This window comes from Phyllostomus hastatus, unplaced genomic scaffold (genome assembly GCF_019186645.2).
Source record: "Phyllostomus hastatus isolate PE091 unplaced genomic scaffold, TTU_PhHast_1.1 phas_scaffold_12, whole genome shotgun sequence".
Taxonomy (NCBI): domain Eukaryota; kingdom Metazoa; phylum Chordata; class Mammalia; order Chiroptera; family Phyllostomidae; genus Phyllostomus; species Phyllostomus hastatus.
This window is the reverse complement of record NW_025334007.1, coordinates 15,077,218-15,099,322: the sequence shown is the minus strand read 5'-3', so window position 1 is coordinate 15,099,322 and position 22,105 is coordinate 15,077,218. Positions and strand designations below refer to the sequence as shown.

At 39.7% G+C, this 22,105-nt stretch overlaps 2 protein-coding genes across 3 annotated transcripts in view; one reads left to right on the top strand and one right to left on the bottom strand.

Annotated features, from left to right (window-relative positions):
- BMX (BMX non-receptor tyrosine kinase) overlaps positions 1 to 9,814 on the top strand; it is a 52,890-nt gene extending 43,076 nt beyond the window's left edge. For both annotated transcript variants that reach the window (XM_045856017.1, XM_045856016.1), the window contains exons 16-19: positions 919 to 983; positions 3,769 to 3,887; positions 7,043 to 7,200; positions 9,392 to 9,814. In XM_045856017.1, coding sequence (XP_045711973.1) covers positions 919 to 983; positions 3,769 to 3,887; positions 7,043 to 7,200; positions 9,392 to 9,466 — 417 coding nt within the window. In that variant the 3' untranslated portion in view covers positions 9,467 to 9,814. The remainder of the gene's footprint in view (positions 1 to 918; positions 984 to 3,768; positions 3,888 to 7,042; positions 7,201 to 9,391) is intronic.
- A 2,395-nt stretch (positions 9,815 to 12,209) lies between these two features.
- ACE2 (angiotensin converting enzyme 2) overlaps positions 12,210 to 22,105 on the bottom strand; it is a 43,542-nt gene continuing 33,646 nt past the window's right edge. The window contains exons 15-19 of the mRNA XM_045855921.1: positions 21,391 to 21,452; positions 18,687 to 18,787; positions 17,152 to 17,268; positions 14,873 to 15,067; positions 12,210 to 13,167 (exon numbers count right to left, since the gene is read on the bottom strand). Of these exons, the coding sequence (XP_045711877.1) occupies positions 13,059 to 13,167; positions 14,873 to 15,067; positions 17,152 to 17,268; positions 18,687 to 18,787; positions 21,391 to 21,452 (584 nt within the window). The 3' untranslated portion in view covers positions 12,210 to 13,058. The remainder of the gene's footprint in view (positions 13,168 to 14,872; positions 15,068 to 17,151; positions 17,269 to 18,686; positions 18,788 to 21,390; positions 21,453 to 22,105) is intronic.

The following is a 22,105-nucleotide window of genomic DNA, read 5'->3' as shown; positions in this document are numbered from 1 at the left end:
CTCAGTGGAATCAGTGATGGCCTGCAAACAGAAGACCAGAGGGTTGGTGGTTCAATTCCCGGTTGGGGCACATGTCTGGGTTACAGGCCAGGTCCTCAGTTGGGGGAGCATGAGAAGCAACAACACATTGATGTTCCTCTCCCTCTCTTTCTCTAAAATTAAATAAATAAAATATTTTTAATCACAATTTCAAAATAAAATATTTGAAGTATAGAGAGGACAGAAAAAATAAAAGAAGCCATCAAGATCTATGTGGTTGTGTTGGGTTTGAAGGGAAAGAGATGGAAAGGAGAGGTGTTGGTCAATTTAGTGCTTCTTTGAACCGTTAAACTCAAGTTGACCTTTACTCTGGGAAAGGCTTGGTGCTAAAGCAGTCATTTCATTAAAAAAATAAATAAAATAAATAAAAAAAACAGAAAGAAATGAAACTTGTGTGTTTAGGTCAGAATGGGAGTGGGGAAGTGTTCTGCTTGATATGCGCTGGTATTTGTCTTTAGAGAGTTTCTTGTGCTAAACAGCCAACATGCCATACATACTAGGCAAGTATATTCTGAGTCTCTGGTGCAGCATTTATACCTTAAGAGCACATGTAACTGCATGGGATCTTAGTGGTTAAGAGGAGCCCCTAGAACCGATTTCCGCTTTCTCATTGAGGAGCTCATATTATGTGTTTAATGTGAAATACTTTCTGTGTTTGACAAGGATGGATGCCTGGATGAAAAATAGTTATGGGAGCACAATTTTACTTTGTAAAGTTGAAAATTGCAAAGGAAAAAAAGATGACTTCCCAACACTTGGAGTTTTGATATACAATCTTAGATTTTGCTGAGAATTCTCCCAAAGAGAAGAATATCAGATTTTGATGTCAGAAGATTCAGTTACTTTTACTATATGATAATTTTGTTGTTTTCTCCAAAGGCTGCTCGGAACTGCTTGGTAGACAGTGATCTCTCTGTGAAAGTATCTGACTTTGGAATGACAAGGTAAGCCAGTTCCAAAGGGGCAACCAACGAAAGGGGATTTCCATTCTCATCTAAATGCCATCATAATTGAAGGCCCTGTGGTGATACAGAATGTGCTCTGAATTGGATGCTTAGAAACCTGGATCCCCTCCCCCATACAACCTCTGAATACCTATGAAACATATTTTATACCCTTCCTTACCTGTAAGGTGAACTTGTACTTTAGAAATTATCCAAAGTTCCTTTTAGTTCTTTCAACACCTTAATATTTTCTAAACTTGCAAATAAACTCAATGAAAGAGTCTAAACATTTAAATATAACATACTACAGCCAGGTGATTTGGATAAATAATGTGTATATAGACAGATAGACAGACAGACAGTTGATGAAGGTTCCTTTACCACTGTTGGTGGGGGGGGGCAGTTCTTAATATATACTCAAATGGGTAGAGCATTAACACTAGGAAAATTTTTCTATCATGGCATTAAATTTTTCTGAGGTTCTCCAGATGGGTGTTCTATCACCACTTAATTCTTTGGAGAAACATTTTTATTTTAATAGCACTTTAAAAGACTCTTCTATTCCCTAATTCTGAATCCTCATACAATGTAAGCCTCAGAGCTAATTTTCATAACTTTACATAGGAAATGAAGACATATATGCTGGCCTTTCCATTCAACAAACATTTGTCGAGTTTATACTAGACTCCTTGGTCTTTGGGACATACCAATATGAATGGGACAGTCCGTATCCTCAAAATGCCCACAGTTGCTCTAAAGGGCAAGTTGATGTCCTGGACATTGTGACAAAATACAGCTATAAAATTGTGCTGATTCAACATAAACTTGTGTAATTCTGAGAAGGAATAATGCAGTTTCACAGAGATCCGAAGAGTTGACCAAGACCAGCTCTGTATTTAGCAAACATATCCCTAAAACAACATAGGAGAATCTGTTTCTTTAAGTATTCCCCAAAATTTAGTATTAGGAAGTGCTCTTCTTCTGGGATCCCTCAATATTGCAAGATATCCCTTTAGCTGCGTGCTACTTGCCATCACTCCAACCACCATACACCGAGTCTTCTGCACTGACATTCCATATGTATAGCTCTCCCAAATGCAAGAGAAAAAGCTGCTCTCTGCTTCTCAGGGCAGGGAGTGGCTCTCAGAACAGAGCCGGTCCCCACCTTGCTCTAAAAGTAGGAATACTGACTGTTAGAACAGTATACAGGGAATATACCTCAAGTTCTTTGTTGCTTAGGAAAAGGAACACAGGGTCTTGCTCTGAATAAGGGATCCTGGGGGCCACGCACCAGACCCTTTTGGTCACGAAGCTCTGTGTCACATCGTTCAGATGCCTGTGGCTTAAATTGGTCCTGATGGTTTGAAGGAAGGGTAAAGCTATAAGCATACCCCAGCAGGGGGGTGCCAGGATAGTTTCTGGGTGCCTTGTGATGTCTAAGGAGCTGGGTAGGCCCAGGGAGAAAAGTACAGGTGCTGTATGTAATCATATAAATGCATTATTTACTATTACTATTATTAATATTTCAAAGTCTGACTTATCAAACCAGCTTTTTCTGGTGTTTTAAATTATAGTAAATATCTCTAACACATTTTGATGTGTAAACTTTTCCTATAAACTATATCTAAAATTTCAGTTTTCATAATTTTCATTTTCTTATTTTATTATTTTCCTATTTAGGAGTCATCATTTATTTGTTTTGTGGGCAAATATATGGGGTTCCCCTCTATTAATTATATAAATAGTATGTGATCATTGTGAGAAATATAGCAATTGTGTATAAAGTCAAAAGTAGAATTCGCCTCTCCCCTTTACCCCATTTTCAGCACTAGGAGTAAGCATTGCTAACACACTTGGTGGATGTCCTCCCATACCTGATTCCTAGGTATACCCAATCACACACACAAATAAGTACATTTACTGTTTATTTCTGCAAAAGTGGAACAAATCATATATACTTGATTTTACACATAACCATATACCCTAGACCTCTATTTATTTTGCTAAATATAGAGCTATTTCACTTTTAATGGCTGCATATTATTCTATTGTATTAATGCACCATATAATATTTAATCACTCTTCAGCATGTGGAGATTAAGATTGCTTCTATTTTTATCATTATTAGAAATAAGAGTGTAGTGAATATCTTTGACCATATAATTTTATGGTCTTTATTTCTCCACAGGATATTGTTGTCCATGATTATTTATAACAGCAGAAGATCAGACACTGTTTGCATAGTTAAACAAATTATGTTAATCCATAAGAGCACATTCATCCACTAAACATGATGCTGCATGTTAAAATGTAACTACAGGGGCAAAATGTTCTTGATACGCCATTAAAGAAAAAATAAAGGAAGTTTAAATATGACAGAAATCCAATTTTGCTCAAGTTATATATAGAAAAAAAGACTGGAACGTATAAGCAAAAATGTATCATGAGTGGTAGAATTACAGGTCATCTTTGGGGTGGGATTCTGAGTGATTTTATGTTTACATTTTTGTGTTTTTCTATATTTAGCAAACATTTTGCTTCAGATTTTGTTGTTTTCAAAGTTAGATATCATTTTTTAAAACCTACAAGTCATAAGCAACCTCTAGGAAACTACCATTGAAAGGAAGGGAAAGATCAAGAACACCGAGGCAATCAGCTGAGACTGGCTGCCTCTATGTCCTCCATCAGGCTGTACCGCCTGCCATGAGGCGATGGCAGCCAGCAGAGTTCTTCCCATTCTGCACAACTAAAGGCTTAAGGTCTGTATTGATGTTTCCCCCCACAGGTATGTTCTTGATGACCAGTATGTCAGTTCAGTAGGAACAAAGTTTCCGGTTAAGTGGTCAGCCCCAGAAGTGTTTCACTACTTCAAATACAGCAGCAAGTCAGACATATGGGCATTCGGTAAGAATGTGGCCTCACAGGCCCCAGCCCCATTTCACAAGCAAACTAGTTTCCACAACAGGAAACCACAAGAATAGCAACATCCATTTTTAGCAAAAGCTCTGAGCGCTTACAAAATTACCTGTAGACAAGCAAGTGATGATAGAAAAAGAAAATCTTTTCTTAGGTCAGTGTTAGGATGTGTACCACATATTCTTTTTCTTTTTTAAATACTTTCTTAAGGGTTTATTTATTTATTTTTAGAGAAAGGGGAAGAGGGGAGAAAGAGAGGGAGAGAAACATCAATGTGTGGTTGCCTCTCGTGCGCCCCCTACTGAGGACCTGGCCTGCAACCCAGGCATGTGCCCTGACTGGCAGTCAAATTGGTTAGTTACTATTTGGTTCACAGGCTGGCACTCAATCCACTGAGCTACACCAGTCAGGGCAGGATGTGTACTACATACTCTATAATTTGCTTCCTGCTACCACCTTCTCATTCTGCTACCACCTTCTCTTGTACTGAAGATTTCAAGCAATATTCTAAAAGGAATCATTGAAAACTAAAAGCAAGTTTGCATGAAGTCCAAAACACTGAAGGGTTTACAATGGAGTCATCAATTTTCAGCATGAAAACAGCTGTGATAACAATTCCTTCTGAATGGGCCATTTTGAGGGCATGCCTAATGTAAAAACTAAATATGACTCAGTGCTCTCTTTGACCCATATCAATTTCAACTAGTATCCTCATTAAAATCATAATTTAGAGCAGGAATGAGCAAGCCACAGCCCAGGACCAAATCCAGTGGCCTGTTCCTGTAACTAGTTTTATTGGGGTCTGGCCATGCCCATTTGTTCAGTATTGTCTCTGGCTGATTTTGTGCAGCAACAGCTGAGCAGAGTTGTTGCCATAGATACCGCATGATCCAAAAAACTCCTAAAATGCCTACTATGCAAACATTTATAGAAAATGTTTACTGACCTCTATTTTATTAAAAGATCTATTTTGAAATTTAGTAAAGATAATTAGAAATCAAGTAACTCTTTAATTGTGAGTTTGTAGATTTGCTGATATTTTCCACATTGTAAGGAATGTAAGGCCTATTTACAATCACTGTCAGATGGATCCACAATAAATAATCCAAATTATTATAAAGCTATAGAATGTATTGAATTCAACTGAGATGAATTTCATGCTTGTCTTGGTCCGTAAGCATAATTTGACTTTCTGCATGACATCTATAAGACTGTCTTTTAAAAAAGCATAATTTAGTTAGCCACTTATTTTTATATGACATTTTCAAAATATAATTATTCCTTTTGTAAAAGTGGTATTGTTCATTGTGAAAAAAAATAATCCAATGTAGACAGAAAAAGGAAAAACCAAAAAGATAGCATTTTGGTGACTACTTGATGTCATTTTGTGCTAATTAACTTATCAAAATTAGTTTCAATCTCCTTATTTCAGTTGATATGCCTTATGAAAGATACCTTTTTTAAAAAGTCAGTATGCTTACTCAAGAGTTCTGCCATGTTTTAGACCAAAATTGCATTATCCAGCTTAATTACTCATCTTTGCAGCAAAATTTGGTTTATGACATTTTCTGGCTATTTTCAAAACTAAATCCATTCTTAAATAATTTGTTACCAATAAAGATATTCAAAATGAACCAGAGCCTCTGAAAGCAATTCTGAAAGAGTAGCTGCAAAGATATTTTAAGCAATGAAATTATTCTCAAGATAAGTGGATATCTTCCCAAAGAAAAGTGTTGTAAAGGGAGCAACATGCTTTTAGACAGTTGTTTTAGAATGTTTTTTTAATGCACCCACAGTAACTTGCAATATTATTTTATTGCAAACATTTTACATAAAATCTGTACCTCTAAAAGCCAGAAAAGTTTTTGATAGTACTTCAGTTACAGTTGTAGAACAATTTTCTTCTTTCTTACATCTTTCTGGTTTTCCACGGTTTGGCAGCTGGCTCACTATTGAAATTCTCTGGCCTGGCTATAAGTATGATGGCAAATGGCCACCATTTAAAGAACAGTCGAAATGCCCCATGCTCTTTTTAGTGTTTTACATGTTTTATCCTATTTAATCCTCATGACAACTATATGACATGCAAATATCTGCATATTCTAGATGGGGAAACTGACTGAGAGGGGAAGAAATTTTCCCAGCCTCTAAGGGACAGAACTGGTCCTCAAAGGCCACATCTGACAGATCCCAATGCCAGACTCTGACCACCATGACCAGAACTCAGGGTTTTTTTTCTTTTTCTTTTAAAGATTTTATTTATTTATTTTCAGAAAGAGGAGAAGGGAGGGAGAAAGAGAGGGAGAAGAACACCTGTAAGTGAAATATAGATTGGTTGCCTCTCACACACCCCCTATTGGGGACCTGGCCTGCAACCCAGGCATGTGCCCTGACTGGGAATCAAACTGGTGACGCTTTGGTTTGCAGGCCTGCACTCAGTCCACTGAGTCACACCAGCCAGGGTAACCAGAACTCAGTTTCTTAACCTGGAGTTCATGATGCCCTGGCTGGGGGACTGCTGACACCCAGAAACCAAACACAAAAATGCTGTGCTTTCATTTTACCAAGGGAGAGCCACTGGCTTTTATCAGATTCTCAAAAGGATACCCGGCCCATTGAATATTATGAACAACTGTGGCATTAAGAAAAGGAGCAATGCTGTCAATGATTTTATCTTTAAATTTCCACTGAAAGGTAATTTGCTTGTGCAATGAAATTGTTGCACACAACTGCCAATTAAAGGTCAAGGAAGGGTGATTACTTCAATCAATTACTCCTAAGGGCTAGAGTCACGAGGCCTGTGGGTTTACTGAAGCCCCAGGTGCTTCCCTGAAGCAGCCCAAGAATCTTGGCCCCAAGTAGCTCCCCCTGAAGCTGCCTTTGCCATTTACCCATTTACCAGCAAGAAGGGACATCTAGCTCTCAGGGAATATGGAGGAGTGACCCTGGGCTCCAGAAGTGATGGTACAGACCCACCCTCCATACCTTGTCCTTTCTGCTAGCGTTCATTTCCCAGGGTTCCCTCACTCTGAGCCATAGTCCTCCTGACCTTGCATGTGTGAAGCTCATTCAGGAAACTCTGTACCTTCTGACATCAGCTCTCTTTCTTTGTTGTCTGCTGGCCACGCCTCGGTGTCATGCAGGGATCCTGATGTGGGAAGTGTTCAGCCTGGGGAAGCAGCCTTACGACTTATACGACAACTCCCAGGTGGTTGTGAAGGTCTCCCAGGGCCACAGGCTCTACCGGCCCAAACTGGCATCAGACACCATCTACCAGATCATGTACAGCTGCTGGCACGAGGCAAGTGCACCACCAGGGGACCTGGGTGTTGTGTCACCATTAGGCAAAGCATTGTTGAGGGGAGGCTCCTGCTACAAATCAGGTGTAAATGGCCCTGGGCCTCTGCCTTCAAGTGTTTGTAATTGAAAACAAGTAATGCAGGTGCCGACAATTTAACAAACAACTTATGTCCAGCACTGTTCTACAAACTTCATAAATATTAGCTTATTTATTCATCAGGAAACACACTACGAGGTAGGTGCTATTATCATGGCTGAAACTAATAGAAGAGGAAACAGACCCAGAGAGGTTAAGTAACTTGCCCAAGGTCACACAACTATTAAGAGGCTGGCTGGCAGGTCTTGGCAGTCCCCGTGCTTAACTACACTATGGGGTCTCTGCTCGAGTAGAAAATGTCTAACAAAAAACTTACAACCACATGTAGAGAACACATAATGGACACAATTCTGTTCTCTCTTCCTGTGCTTCCCAAATACTGAATAAAAACACTCCCTGCAAGTGAGGAATAAGAGTATCTTTGAGTGTGCACATGGAACTAAAATGGCAAGAAATTGATTTGCCTTCACAGGACACAGAACTCAGTCTTTACACACATACTCACACACAGTGGGACTGAAAACCCCAATATAGTTATATATTACACATGTACAATATAAATATAGGCAAGTGCAGGACTTACTGCTGCTGCCACCTGTGAGATGGAGAAGAGGACCAAACAAGCAGTTGTGAGTCGAAGCCAGACCTCCTTGGCCTTCCCCACTCCAGCTGCAGGGGCTAGGGCTGCACCATCAGATGGAAGGGGGCCCTGAACAGGCAGGAATCGCCTTCCTCCCACAGCTGCCCCTCACAAGTGTGTGAATTGTGGCAGAATCTGTTGAGAGGGGGCTGCAGAAACAACCCCCACCTGAAGGTTCTGCATATATAGTGAGCATTTGGTACATTTGAGTTTCCCCTCTCTTTACATTTTATTTTGCAACTTTTGGAAAAAACATTCACAATTTTCATTGGATTCCAATTTATCTTTCCCGTACTTATTTTGCACAAATAATCATGTATGTATATGTGTATTTTTGTTTGCCTTTCTTCGATACCAAAAATGAATCATACAAATTTCTCTCCCCACGTGTTGCCTCTCTAGCACTCTGCCTATTTTCCCACAATCTCACCACAGAGGCCATTGTCAAGCTTCTGAATTTCTGCCTGTCTGATAGATGAGAAATGGCATTTAGTGCAGCTTTCACATGTCTGTCTGTCGTTAAGAATGAGGTATATTTTTAAGGACATCTGAGTATCTTTCTGAGAATTAAGTGCCTTGCCTTTTCTTTTTTTTTCCCTATCAGGTTATTGTTTCTCCCATGTCAATTTTAGAAATCCATTTATGAAGTGATTGTACTTTGTATTTTGACTTGGGAAATTTAACATTTTTTTTTTCATCTTTTTAATTGTTGTTCATGTACGGTTGTCTCCATTTTCCCCCCACCACAGCCCCCCTCCCCACCCACCCCCACCTCCCACCCTCAAACCTATTCCCTTTGCCTGTGTCCATGTGTCCTTTATGCATGTTCCTTGATGGATCTTCTCCTATAAGTCCCTCCTCCCTCCACTCTGGTTACTGTCAATTTGTTCATTAATTCAACATTTCTGGTTATGCTATTGATTTGTCCTGTTCAAGAACAAGCAATGTTTTTCTATGTGTTCAAGTCTAAGTTTGTATTTTTCAGCAGTGTTTTAAAATTTTCTTTATGTGGGGGTTACATTTTTGGTAGTATTTTATTTTGGTGCTGTTGCCACTGTAAATGGGGATTTCTCTTTCATTATAACTTCTCATTGGTTATTGTACATATATATAATTGTAAATATATACTACATATATATTGTATATGTATATCAATTTGTATGTTATTTTTATATACCACTGTCCTGGTGAATTCCTTTATTATTTGGGTTAGTTTTATCATTGATTCTCATGGTTTTTCCAGGTATACAATCATATCTTATGCAAGCATAGATAATTTTACTTTTTCCTTTCAATTCTTAGGGCTGTAATTGTGTATTCTTTAGTAAAAATGTCTGCAGTGTTTCCACATGTTGAAAGTTGCTAGCCTTAGGACTCAGGCATAAATATTTATATATTTTATTTTTAATCACAACTTTCATAAACTAAACCAATGGGTTGTTTTCTTTTATTTAGCTTCCTGAAAAGCGTCCCACATTTCAGCAACTCCTGTCTTCCATTGAACCACTTCGGGAAAAAGACAAGCCTTGAAGAAGAAACTAGATCTGATGGGAATGAATATAAATACTAGCCAACATCTTCATTCTTTTTAAGGAAAGTAGCAAGGCACACACAACATAATTTAGCTACTTCATCCTAATGGTATTCTGTGTGCTGATTGTTTTATTATCTAGAAATGAAGAAGGTAGGAAACAAAAGATATCCTTGAAATTTAGGTCAAATTAGTAATTTTGTTTATGCTCCTCTTAATATTATACTTCCAAGCCTATAGCAGAAGCACATTTTCTGATTGCAGTAGAGAGGAGGCATGTACCATGTGTAAAGGTTGAGCAGAACTGAAAAATTATTTGTTGGGTATTTGTTCTTTTCTTTATATTGTCACTCTCATGATACTAATTAAATATGCTATTAATAAGTACAGAAATGTGGGCATTTGTCTTCATGTTTTAATGTTGTCAATCTTTAGCATACATGAGCATCCATGGAGAGTTTATTAAAACACAGATTCCTAGGAATTACCCCAGAGATTCTGGTAGAGCAAGTCTGAATAAAGCCTTTAACAAGCACCTGGATGTTACTGTGTAGTCAGTCAGAACTGCCCTAGGAAACCTCATTATGCAGTGGGCATTGTTAGGTGCTCCCTAACTGAATCCAACTAACACAATTCTCATCTGATATCCAGAGTAGAACAACAACTCTTTATGTCACCATGTACATAAATAGAAAATTAAAGGTGAATAATAGTTCCATAATATATTAACTATGTTTCACATAGAGCAAGTTTTAAAAGATGCTAAGGTATAACTTGGTGCCTTTGTCCTTACCACTAACCATTATCAATCTCGACTCAATTGTAACCCTGATCTTCCATCTAGAATTGATTAGATTGTTGCTTTCTATTCCTTTGAAATCCTTGAATTTGGGGCTCTGAGGCTTCTGGCCAGTTTGATAACTGAAGTTTCTGTTTTAGTCTCCTATCTTGACAGAAAGGTGCAGAAATGTGCATTTAGTTTCTAATGGCTATTACTAAAACATACTTTCACTTTAAAACTCTTCCTGGGAATGCCCTTCACAGCCTGCTGCTGAACCCATAGTTTTCATCTCATCTGCAATCTTTTTAAATTTTATTTATTTTTTAAAATTTTTATTGTTGTTCTATTACTGTTGTCCCAACTTTCTCCCTTTGCCCTCCTCCACCCATCTGCTTGCTCCCACAGTCAATCCCCACCCTGTTGTCCATGTCCGTGGGTCATTCATACATGTTCTCTGTCTAGTCCCTTCCCCTTCTTTCCACCATTATCCCCACCCTACCCCTCTGGTCGCTGTGAGTCATTTCCATGTTTCCATGCCTCTGGTTCTATTTTGCTCGTTAGTTTATTTTTGGAGTCTTTCATTGCCATTTCTATAATGTCAAGAAGGGAAGAGAGAGGTTATGTGGAGGACACTATTACAATGAAAAGACACCCCAATTAAGCCCTGCTACTATGTTCCAGCTTTAAGTTAACAATCTCCCTTAACAGATATTCATACCGTTTCTCATCCCATTTGCCCCTCACTACCCCCGGCTATTTTCAATGATCCCTCTTAGTTATTTGTTTCCTGATATTTAAATAATGATTCTTTTCAACACAATTGACTTATGATAATAGTCTTCTATTTTTTACAGAGGTACACAAATCTCAATTTATATTGAAATAAAAATTTAAAAATAACCACTAGGGTATTTATACATTCAGCCAGCATTTATTTAGCATGTGCTGTGTGCCAGGTACTTTCCTACCTGAGTGGAAAGAAGGAAGAACACAGCTCTTCCTTCTCAGTGGGTCACAGTCAGCTCTCCGACCCTATCTACCAGGGACTGCAGCACAGACTGTGACCTCCCCAAGAAAATAATTCCCACGCCCAAAGTGTGTCTTTCTGCTCCCCCTAGTGAAGGTTGCTTTTCTTTCTTCTTTCTTATTCTTTTTATATATTTTTTCTAAAAATAATCATCCTAACAATGAAAGTAATACATGCTTGTTGCAAAAATTCAAACAATACAGAGTTGTCTACTATGAAAAGAAGGCAAAACCTGGCTCAGATGCCTGGCTCCAAAAATCAAGTCAAGCAAGATTTTAATGTCTTAGCAGAGGTTTATCAGAAAATAAGTCCAGTGATGCTAGGGATAGTCAGATAAAGGAACAAATTGCATACTACTTAAAACATGCATAATATTTTTAATGCTGTTAAACTGTGTTTAGTGGTGACATCTGGCATTTATTGTTGTTTTAAACCAGGGGACTGCTTATATTTCTTGAGAACGAAGATAAAGTTCATCCTCCCCTGACTTGGCTAACTGAGCCATCGTCATCATTATCTCTGTAGAATTTATTAAGAACAATGGTATCTAACATTATGTTGGTCACCACATAGAGTGGGATGATGGGTAGAGTTTGGATATTTTCATCTATTTAAGCTATTTTAAATCAGTCTTCAGGTATGCAGTGGATGCTGGGTTTAGAACTGGCCTGGAGGCTCTGTGATATATATAAAAGCAGCATTAGGTTTGGTTCCTAACCTGAGTTTATATATTATCTTTAACACAACTCTTTTTAGGCTGAATTTACAATTGCTTCATACAATAAAGACATATAAGAAATTCAGACACATTCCCAAACACTTGAGAGGCCAAGAGTCCCAGACATTCAAACAGCAACCTAGTCATCCCTATGAGTGAAAAGAAGACAGAATCCACAGACGCCCCAGTACATAAATACCCATGAGACCACAGGAGTGTGCAAATATAGTATTTATTGAGTGTCTGCTTTGTGCTCAACAGAGCTCAGACATTGTGGGTAAATACAAAAGGTTTAAGAGGTTAGGTGCCCATTTCAGAGCGTGATATACAATTGGGATTTCCATTCACTCTACAGTTAGAGAAACAATATACGTCTGTTTCTACCAGGTATGCTATGTGCGAGGCATTATAGAGGCCTCAGGAGCTAAATAAAGTAGCTTGGAAGTGAGACGTCTACATCTTCTGACACTCTCTGGATTCTTCTCTGTTCTTTAGAATTGTCAACCAGAGGAAGGCATGGTCTTGTCCAATCATCACTGGGCAAATCACTATAGTACTTAGATTAGGTTAATGTGCAGACAGTGTGTCATCCTGTACACTTGAATTAGAATGAAGTGAACAATGTGTGTCATTCTTAATCCCTGCAGTTCCATCAGTTCACATGAACCCTTCTTAAAAGCTATCCATCCAGATTCCATGCAAGGCTCCTACTCTGAATCCCGCCCCATATGCATTTTTCCCCCAACTCCAGGAACACAACAGATATTTGCATTTCCATTACCCGTGAACAACCTGGGAGGCCAAAGACACACTTTCTGTATTATTCTCAAAGATACACATTTCTTTTAGGAAACAGGGCAAGTCAAATATTGAGGCAGAAATAAGTAGTAAAAGGAATGCAAGTGAAGAGACCCTCTCCTCGGCATGTCTTCTTTGGACAAATTTCCTGAACAGAGCCATGGTGTTGATGTTTAATGACATCTTTAGAATCTCATATTTTCTGTACTGTGAAATGAACATTTGTGTATAATAAAATCACCTCAAGAGGAAACAAAAATGATTTTTTTAAAAGGAGGTTTGAACATCATCACCATTTTGGAATCCTGGATTACTTTCTCCTTTACTCAGATTCATAGAAGAATAAGGATTTTCTTCGATGCTCGGTTCATTTTTCCTGTTAAATAAAATGAAGACACCTTAATATAGTGATGTTAAAATGACACCACCTCCCTAGGACTCCATTGGGCCCAGGTAATTTCATATGTCAACATCTAATCACTGGTGTATTTGTTTGTGTATGTCTCCTATTAATGGACTATAAACACCTGCAGGGCATTAGGTTCACTTCTTTAGATTTGGTTGTCACCATGGCTGGCAGAGCGTGAGAGTCATATCCTAATGGGATATGAGCTCTGGAATCAGAGAGAGGGGGTCTCTGTGCCTCAGTTTGCCTATTCAGAAAATTATAGCAATTATGTGGAGCCCATGAAATAATGCTGGCAGAACTCTGACAGCACCTGGCATGTAATCCTCAATAAATATTAACCATTATTATTTTTAGGAACTCAGTGGTCATTTAGCCAATTGCCTCACATTAAAGAACTCCCTACTGTACCACCATCTTTCAAAGTATAAAAATCACAGTAGGGCAGCTTTCTAGTATAACAACCAGCCTCGAAAACTGGCTGTATATTCCAGTCTGTTACTCATTAGCTGTGTAAACTTGAGAAAGTTACTTGGCCTTTCCAAATCTCAGTTTTACATATACATGAAGATAAGTATACAGTTACATCACAGGTTTGCTGAAAACATTAATGTATGAAAGTCCTGAGCAGGGTAGCCAGTCTTATTTTCATATGTACCTTCCATTAACATAGTATGTAGCATGAAGGAGATGTCCCCAAATAATGTATTTAATGAGTTACCTTTGGGACAGTATCTCATGGGCAAATTTTAAGTATGTAGAAGAGTGCTTCGCAAACTGCAATGTGCATGCAAATCACCTGAGGGGTGATTAACAAAATGAAGATTCTGATTCAACAGGTCTACAGGAAATTGCAACTGGTTGGGTTTATGAAGGAAACTTGGAGGCAAAGAGTGACAGAGAAACTCTACATATCCTTTTGTGCTTTAAAATTTTTAACCATATGGATGCATTCTATTCAATACCTAGTTTTTAAAATGAAGCTACTTTGGAGGAACTAAAAAACTAGAGTTTTTTAGTACATGCAAAAATTCCATCAAGAACATATGTAAACAACCTAAGTGTGCATAGAGTTCTTTAGGTGCTATAACATACTATTACATAAGCCCAATGCAAGTAAATGATTTGTCAAGACCTGGTGAAAAAAATGTAGTGACAGAACAAGATTATAAACCATGTTTCCAGTGATTAAAATCACTGAACTTGGATCTTCAACTCGAGAACAAATTAGAGGGTACTTGACCCAGGAACTAGGGAGATGATAGTAAGTCTGCACTACCCAAGGAAGAATGAAGATAATTAAAGAGTAGCAGTTTGAAGCAAACGTCAGAGCTCACTCTTAAATGTTTCACACTCCAAACACGTTACCCATGCAGTCTCTAGGGCCCTGTCTAGACCCAGGAGAACTCATCAGTAATGACAGCCCCCCGAGCCAGCCCAGTTTATAACACCTGCTAGCAGTAGGGAAATGATGCTGTGGCCAGGATGCAGTTTACCAGGGCATGCTGGTAAACCCCAGGCTGGGCCTCTATAGTGTGGTAGGACTTGCCAGGAAGGCAAAGCACTGAGAAAATGTGCTCATTGTCTTATACAACTACCACTTACTGCAAAATTTCCAGTTGGTTTTCCCTAAACTTTTGTTTTAGGATAGGTAAGTCTAGGAAAGGTCACTTACTTCCTTCGGTCTCTGATCCCAGTGAAGATGAGCACGACAATACCAACCACTACCACTCCCATCACAACCCCGAAAACAATCAGCCATATGGTGACAGCTGGCTGGTAAGGGGGTTCCAGTGTAGGCTGAATACCCAGGAACTCCAGGCTGTTGTCATCCAGGCGAAAAGCATCATTGATGCGGCTCCGGGACTTCCTATTCACAAAAGCAGAACACTTAGGCAAAAGGGACACTTGGGCAAAATACAATGGGGTGTAATTATTTACTCCTTATATTGCTGCTTCTGAAAGAATTTGATAAGGCTTACCCTAAGAATGTACACATTAAATGGCAATGAAATTGAAGTAGATCACCAGTCCTGGCTTGTGTGGCTCAGTGGATTAAGCACTGGCCTGCAAACCAAACAGCAGACGATTCGATTCCCAGTCAGGGCACATGCCTGGTCAGCAGCCCGGTCCCCAGTAGGGGGCGCACGAGAGGCAGCCACACATTAATGTTTCTCTCCCTCTCTTTCTCCCTCCCTGCCCCTCGCTCTAAAAATAAATAAATAAATAATCAAAGTATATCACCAGGTTCAAGGAAAGATATGCTTTAATAGTGATGCACCTTTAATATCTTGCAACCTGGGTTAGGTTTGGCAACAGTTTCATTGGATAACTGGTTGGAAGTGTAGAAACATACAAATGGATAGCATTTGTTCACTTGTGATGATTTTGTTGCAATGGCAAAGTTACCATATTTGGCAAGAACTTCCCTTGTGTCAGAGCAGGTCTACAATGACTTTATATCAAATAATAGAAAAGAACAATCGAATGCACCTCTTCCACAAAGGAAGTGGGTCCTGGACCCAGTTGTATTTTCCAAATAAAAGGTGTTGACATTTGGAAGCAGCACTGGGGAGAAAGAAACACAGGAAAGGGGCCTTTGCCAATTTCTCCAGCACTGGGATGGGGCATGGTTGAATTTTATGGGTAAAAATGGATGAAGATTATTTTTTAAACAAAACAAAAAGATAGTGAAATGGAGACTATTCCGGATCAAAAACCAAAATGTCTGGTATCCCATCCTCCTACCCTTGAGTACCCTTGAGGTCAAGAGGTCAGAGCCCACCCAGGGAAGGAAAGAGGTCAAAGCAGAATTAGTCATCTAACCCTTAGCAACCTTAGCCTGAAAGTGTTTCAAGTCATTCTGGAAACAGGAAGTGTGAGGTTCCCTGCAGCTTTCAGGAGGGCTGTGTGTTTTCATGATGATCTCAGCTGGGACTTTTCCCCAAAAGGAGACAAAGCATTTGAAAGTAGTGAGTGTCTGGGTGTGGGTAGGGTGCACACCCACCAGAGCCCGATTTTACAGACACACAGTGCCCAGCAGGTCTTAGCTCGCAGCTCAAGAGGGCCACCTACTGAGCTTCCTCACATCCGGGTATCCTAAGCTTTTTAATACAAGGGGAACCATCGTCATCTACCCATTCTCCACTTTTGCTGTTTTGGGAAACAGCCGAGGCAAACTGGGCAAGCTGCCTCTTCTAAATGCACACTGCCCACAGCAAGTCCCTCTCCTTGTGTAGAGGCTAACCAGTGTCTAAGGAAACCTATGCTTGCCTGCTTTGTTTCAGACTTTGGTTAGTTAAATGAGTCCTACATCCAAGACCCCATAGCAAATGATGGTAATATCCGTCCATGCCCTGTCTGCATTTAAACCATTTTCCATGAGTGCTGGCCAGACTTTCTTCAGCCAGTACCTGCTGCCTTTGCCTGGGAGCATTCTCAGGCCACAGGATTGTGCCCTGCTTGCAGGCCAGAAATGCTGGGGAATCCATGTCACCTGTAAACAGTTTCCAACCAATGACTGGTGAAAGATGGCAAATAAATACCCCAGCTGTACTGGGACAATCTAGGTGCATATTCTACACATGTCTTCTAGAATTCCCCAGCAAAATGCCACTCTAGCTGCCCACAACGGTAACTTGCTCAATAGTATGTTATGTATTATCTTCCTTCCATTCTCTGTCTGCTGTCCACATTTCTCTATCAGTGCTTCTTGAGATCGCCTCCTAAATAAACTACTTACACTCCAATCCTTGTCAAAGAGCCTGAATCTTGAGGAGGCCAGATCAAAACAATTCCCTTGCTATGAGATCCCTTCAGAATTAAAAGCCAAGTTTTTAAGATAAGGTGAAACATATATAAATGACTCAGACCAGTGCCTGGTACACAGTGAGAGGTGCTCAATATTACATTTGTTAAGCCCCTCAACCTTACAGTTTGAAAGTAAAATATCACCTGATGGCCTCTTCAACTTCACTTCTGGGAATGATGTCCGATGTATTATTAGGTGAAGTGACAAAGAAGTTGAAGGAGACTCTTGGTTTCAGATCATACACCTGCACGTCCTCTGCCCTGTGGAGAAGCAAAAGAAACATCTTCCTTTGTAGCACAGAGGACACAATGAAGTGAATGAAGACTTCCACTGGTAAAAAGGAGATTGGTGGAGGGCCACCGGGGGCGGGGGGGGGGATTAAGTAGAGACATAAGGGGCAGGGCAAACAATGGAAGGATGTAATTGTCCATAAAAACGTAACACTGCCCAAAGCAAATGAACTCGGCTACATAAGTTGTGATAGCATATCGTGGCACTATTTGTGCTGCCACTATATAAAAACCACATTTTTTCAATAATAGAAAAATGTCAAACTAACAGCAACAGAAGAATCAGCAAGGAGTCACTGGTGAGTCAGGACAGTGATAAACAACATGGTGGGCGGCAATGGCTTAGTAACATGGACAGAGGTGTGTCTGCATCCTGCAGTCCTGCCCCACTCCGCAGAACTGTCATGTTATACCCACTGGCGTGGATAAGGAGTGGGGTTTATGGTACAAAGTGTTGAGACTGTGCTCTCACAGCTGCCAGAGTGCGTCTAATAAAATCTAAGGCCAATCATGTAGCTCATAGGCCTTCTCACTCAGAACAAAAGCCCAAGTCCTTAGAATGACTTGTGAGACCCGTATGAACTTTCTTCTCCCTCCCAACCCCCATGTCCCAGTACCGCCCTAACCAGAGTACCTCTTTCTTGTCTTCTATTATCTCACTCTGCTCCAGACACACTGGCCTCCTTGCTGACCCTTCCACAGGTGAAGGATATTCATTCCTCAGGATCTGTCCACCTGCTAGTTTCCCTGACTCAAACATTTTCCCCCAGTGTCTGCATTACAGGCTTTCTCTCCTGCTTCATATATTTGCTCAGATATTAATGAGATCTTTTCTGACCATTTTAGTTAAAACTGTACTCTGTACACTCACACACACACACACACACGCACACACTCAGCATTCCCCAGCCCCTTTCCTGTTGTATTTTTCTCCCTCGCACTTATCACCATCTAATTCTATTATATTTCACTTACATATTTTGTTGATTGTCTATCACACACACACACGACATATTCATTAGAATACCAGTACAAGCTCCATGAGGAGAGGTCTCTGCCTTTTTATTTCAGTGTTAGGGGTGGATTAGAGCACTCAGGGGAGGGAAGGAAAGAGGAAAAAAGAAAAGGGAAGGGGAGGGGATGGGGTGCAGAGGAGAGGACATTTAATCAGAACAATGCCCATGCAATCTACAAGTCAAATAAGTCACAGTCATCCCTAAGTAGAGTGGCCCACATTTCAGGATATCAAAGAAGTTTAAAAGTTATTAGGAAGGTTTTCTTAATTTCACTTGAATAAAACGTTAAGCATAATATCTTTTTGGACCCAACAATAAGAGTAACTCTACCCACTGGGCGGAGTAACCTGAAAACATAGCAAATCAACTCACCTAAAAGGAATCATCTGTTTTTTGAGATCTGAAAAATGCTCTCTCATGGCATATGCAATAGATGACTGGAAGAAGTACATTTCATTGTCGTTCCATTCATACTGCAAATTCAACAGGAAAATCACTGCTCAGTGGGGATCATAGGATACAGGCAAGCCTTGATAGCCCACAAGCATTATTTTCAAATTTTCCAATATGTCAAAGATTCTTGCTATTCATGAAGTCAGTGACTTCCACCTTGAGTGTCCAGCAGCATCACCTGGAGGCCTTGTTAAACCACCACATATTGGGCCCCACCCTCACAGTTTCTAATTCAGAAAGTGATGAGACGCAAGAATTCGCATCTCTAATGAGTTCCCAAGTAGTACTGATGGTTCTGTTCAGGCAACCACACTTTAAGAGCCACTGGGTTCACTGATTCTTTTACTTTAGTTTATTGTAACAAGAAATAAACACTCTGAAGACAGGTCTATAGATGGGAGCCACACAAGTTGTGGGTTTTGGTTCACATGTCCATATATTGCAGACAAATATGCTGAGCTTTTACTATTTTGATAGTAAGTTCTCAAATCTGTGTAAATGTAAAAGAGAAAGAAACTTGAGGTTCAAAAGAAAAAATTCTTTGTAAACCAGGTAATTTATTTGTTCTTGTTTTTCAGTGCTAAACAAATGGTTTGTGTATTGGTGTAGTCTGTGAAAACTTAACACAGAAGGAAAAAAGCATTCACTCTTTCTTCCAGTAGGTGGCAGTAGAGATTAATGAATGGCACAAATCTTGCGTCTCTACTGTCTCTTTAAGAAAAACAATTAGACAAGATTTCACAAAAGAATTGCTACATCATTAGTTTCAGCTTGATGTCACTCGGGTTCTGGAAAAAGTTGCTTTAATAGTAATAACATTATTAAATTTGCTACCAATAATATTCTGATTCTTTCTTTCTTTCTTGACAGAGCAATCAATGTTCTGTTGTTAAGGCCTTTTCCTTATGTTTGACCAAAATAGGTGTCAGAGAGAAAACTAAAATACAAACAACAAAACAAAGCGAAGAAATCCCAACAACTACCAGGTGAAATCAAAGACTTAGCAGCTGTTGACACAGGCTTGGGCAATATCCGATGATTTCTTGATGACCCTAGCCTAGTCTGGTTATTATTTCTATATTTTTTTTAAAATAAAGGTTGAGTTCTCAAAAGATACAACTGGACTTTTCCATGGAATAGCTTGAGCTGAACGGACCTAACCCTGGTGTGTAGTAGATGTGCTAGAAGGACGGTTCTGGTCTCATTAAAGGAGACTTTTGCTCAGTGAACTGGCCTCAGGATGCTCAAACCCTGTGAAGACTATTTACCAATCCCTCGCTGCATGGAAAGAGCACGGGGGACAAACGTCAAGCAAAAAAAAAAAAGAAGATAATTGAAAAGGAAGCTGATCTGCTGGATACTTTAAAGGAATTAAAATTCGTTAGGTTAAGGGACAACTAATAACGACAGAAAGAGACATAATCCCACAGACACTCAATGATTGTTAAGAAAATAGGAAGTTGAACTTCTAGGGTTTGGGAAGTGCAGCAGCTCTATTTTTATTATTTATTTCTTCAGTGTTCACTTTTCTGTGTTATTTGTATTCAGATATCTTATTTATGAAAATTACACTACAACTACTGTGGTGTCTTGGATAATATTTAACCTCCCAAGAAAAGTAAGGGGCTAGAAATGTAACCTTTGGATTTATCCAGTGCAAGTAACAATTTACTGTAACACTTCGGATTGTCTTATCCAATAGTCCCAGATTGTCCTCTAATCCTGCAGAGCCTTCAGGTGGCTGTGCCCCTACCCAGGCCTTTGATCCCCATCAGGGAGGCAGCAGTGAGGAGACAGCGCTGAGGAGGCAGCACTGTCAAAGGAGACAACACTCTCCTCTTTCCCAACCAAAGCCACTACTTCTTCAGACTGAATGACGTGAAGTAGGTGCTGAGAAAAAAGCACTAGCTGATTAAAGTAATGCACAAACAGGTATATGTAATAGCATCGTCTGTAAAACATTTTGGTATCCCAAAATGCACATGGAAAGCTTTGAAACTCTTGATGGCACACTCCAGAGCAGTAAAATCAGAATGTCTGGGAGTGGGACTCAAGCATTATATTTTTAAACCACCCTATGTGACTCCAATGTGCAGCCAGATTTAAGAAACTGTTGTAAATCAGTACTCATCATGTATACAAATGACCTGAGGGTTTGTTCAAATGCAGGTTGTGATTAGGCAGGTCCTGGGCTGGGGTTTAAGATTCTGCATTTTAACCAGCTTCCAGGATATAGATAATTGACTAAAACAAAACAAAGCAAAGCTCCCTACATTACTTCTAAAAACAAACAATCTATCAAAATATAACCACGACCTCCTCAAATACCAGCAATGGTGTTAACAGTGAATTGTAAGGGTGGGGATTTGGTATTTAAATGTGGATGTTTTCTCATGGGTCTTCAAAATGCCTTCCAGGTAGCAAGGAAAAAGCAGACAAAGCCCGTCTGATAAGGAATGTGCTACTGAAAACAAACAAAAGGCAAAGGCCCAAACCCGGGATTTTCAATTCCCAAGAGAACCATGTGGGCTTTCATCTTTTAGGCCTCGCTGGGACGGGCTTGCTGTGTCCCAATTAAGGGAGGGCACCGAAAAGTCTAGGGCACGCTGTCCCGAATACTCACTGCTTTGCCTCCAAGAGCTGACTTTAGGCTTATCCTCACTTTGATGCTTTGTGCAGCAGCGTCTGATGAAAGAAAGATCACAGGCTGTTGTTACAAATGACAGCTTGACCATGTGTGTTTATTTCCTTCCCATCCCAAGACCCCGCTAAATGATAGTACAGGAATTTTTTAAAATGTGTAAATACACTTTTTGGAAAATGAGAAGTAATGGAGGAGTGGTAACTGCTTTCTCAACGGTCAGGATGCAATGGCCTACTGTGTACACAGAGACTGCAGACCTCAAAAGTCCCAGAAAATCCTGGAGTGGCTTGGGTTCAGGCACAGCTGGAGGTGGGTAGAAGATACCAACTATTCCAATGTCTCTATTCTTTTCAGTCCCATCCCTTTGCTGCTTTTCTGCATTGAATCCACTACTTCCTGGGTTGTATATCTTCTTTCTTGAATGAACTCTTCTTTCTGGCAGTTACTCTCATACTTCTAAACACTTCGTTTGTATTGTTATTTCTTTTTTGGTTAGTTTTAGACATGTACTTCTGCCTACCCTTCCACCTCTCTTTGTCACCAAAAGCCACAAAATAAAGGATATAAAATAGTATATTTCTTGGCTTTGCAGACATAATGACAGAAATATTGATAATTTCTTCACTAAAAATCAGTGTTACGCTTTATCATCTTTTCAGAACAGGATTTGAGTCTAGCGGGTTGGGAACTGTTA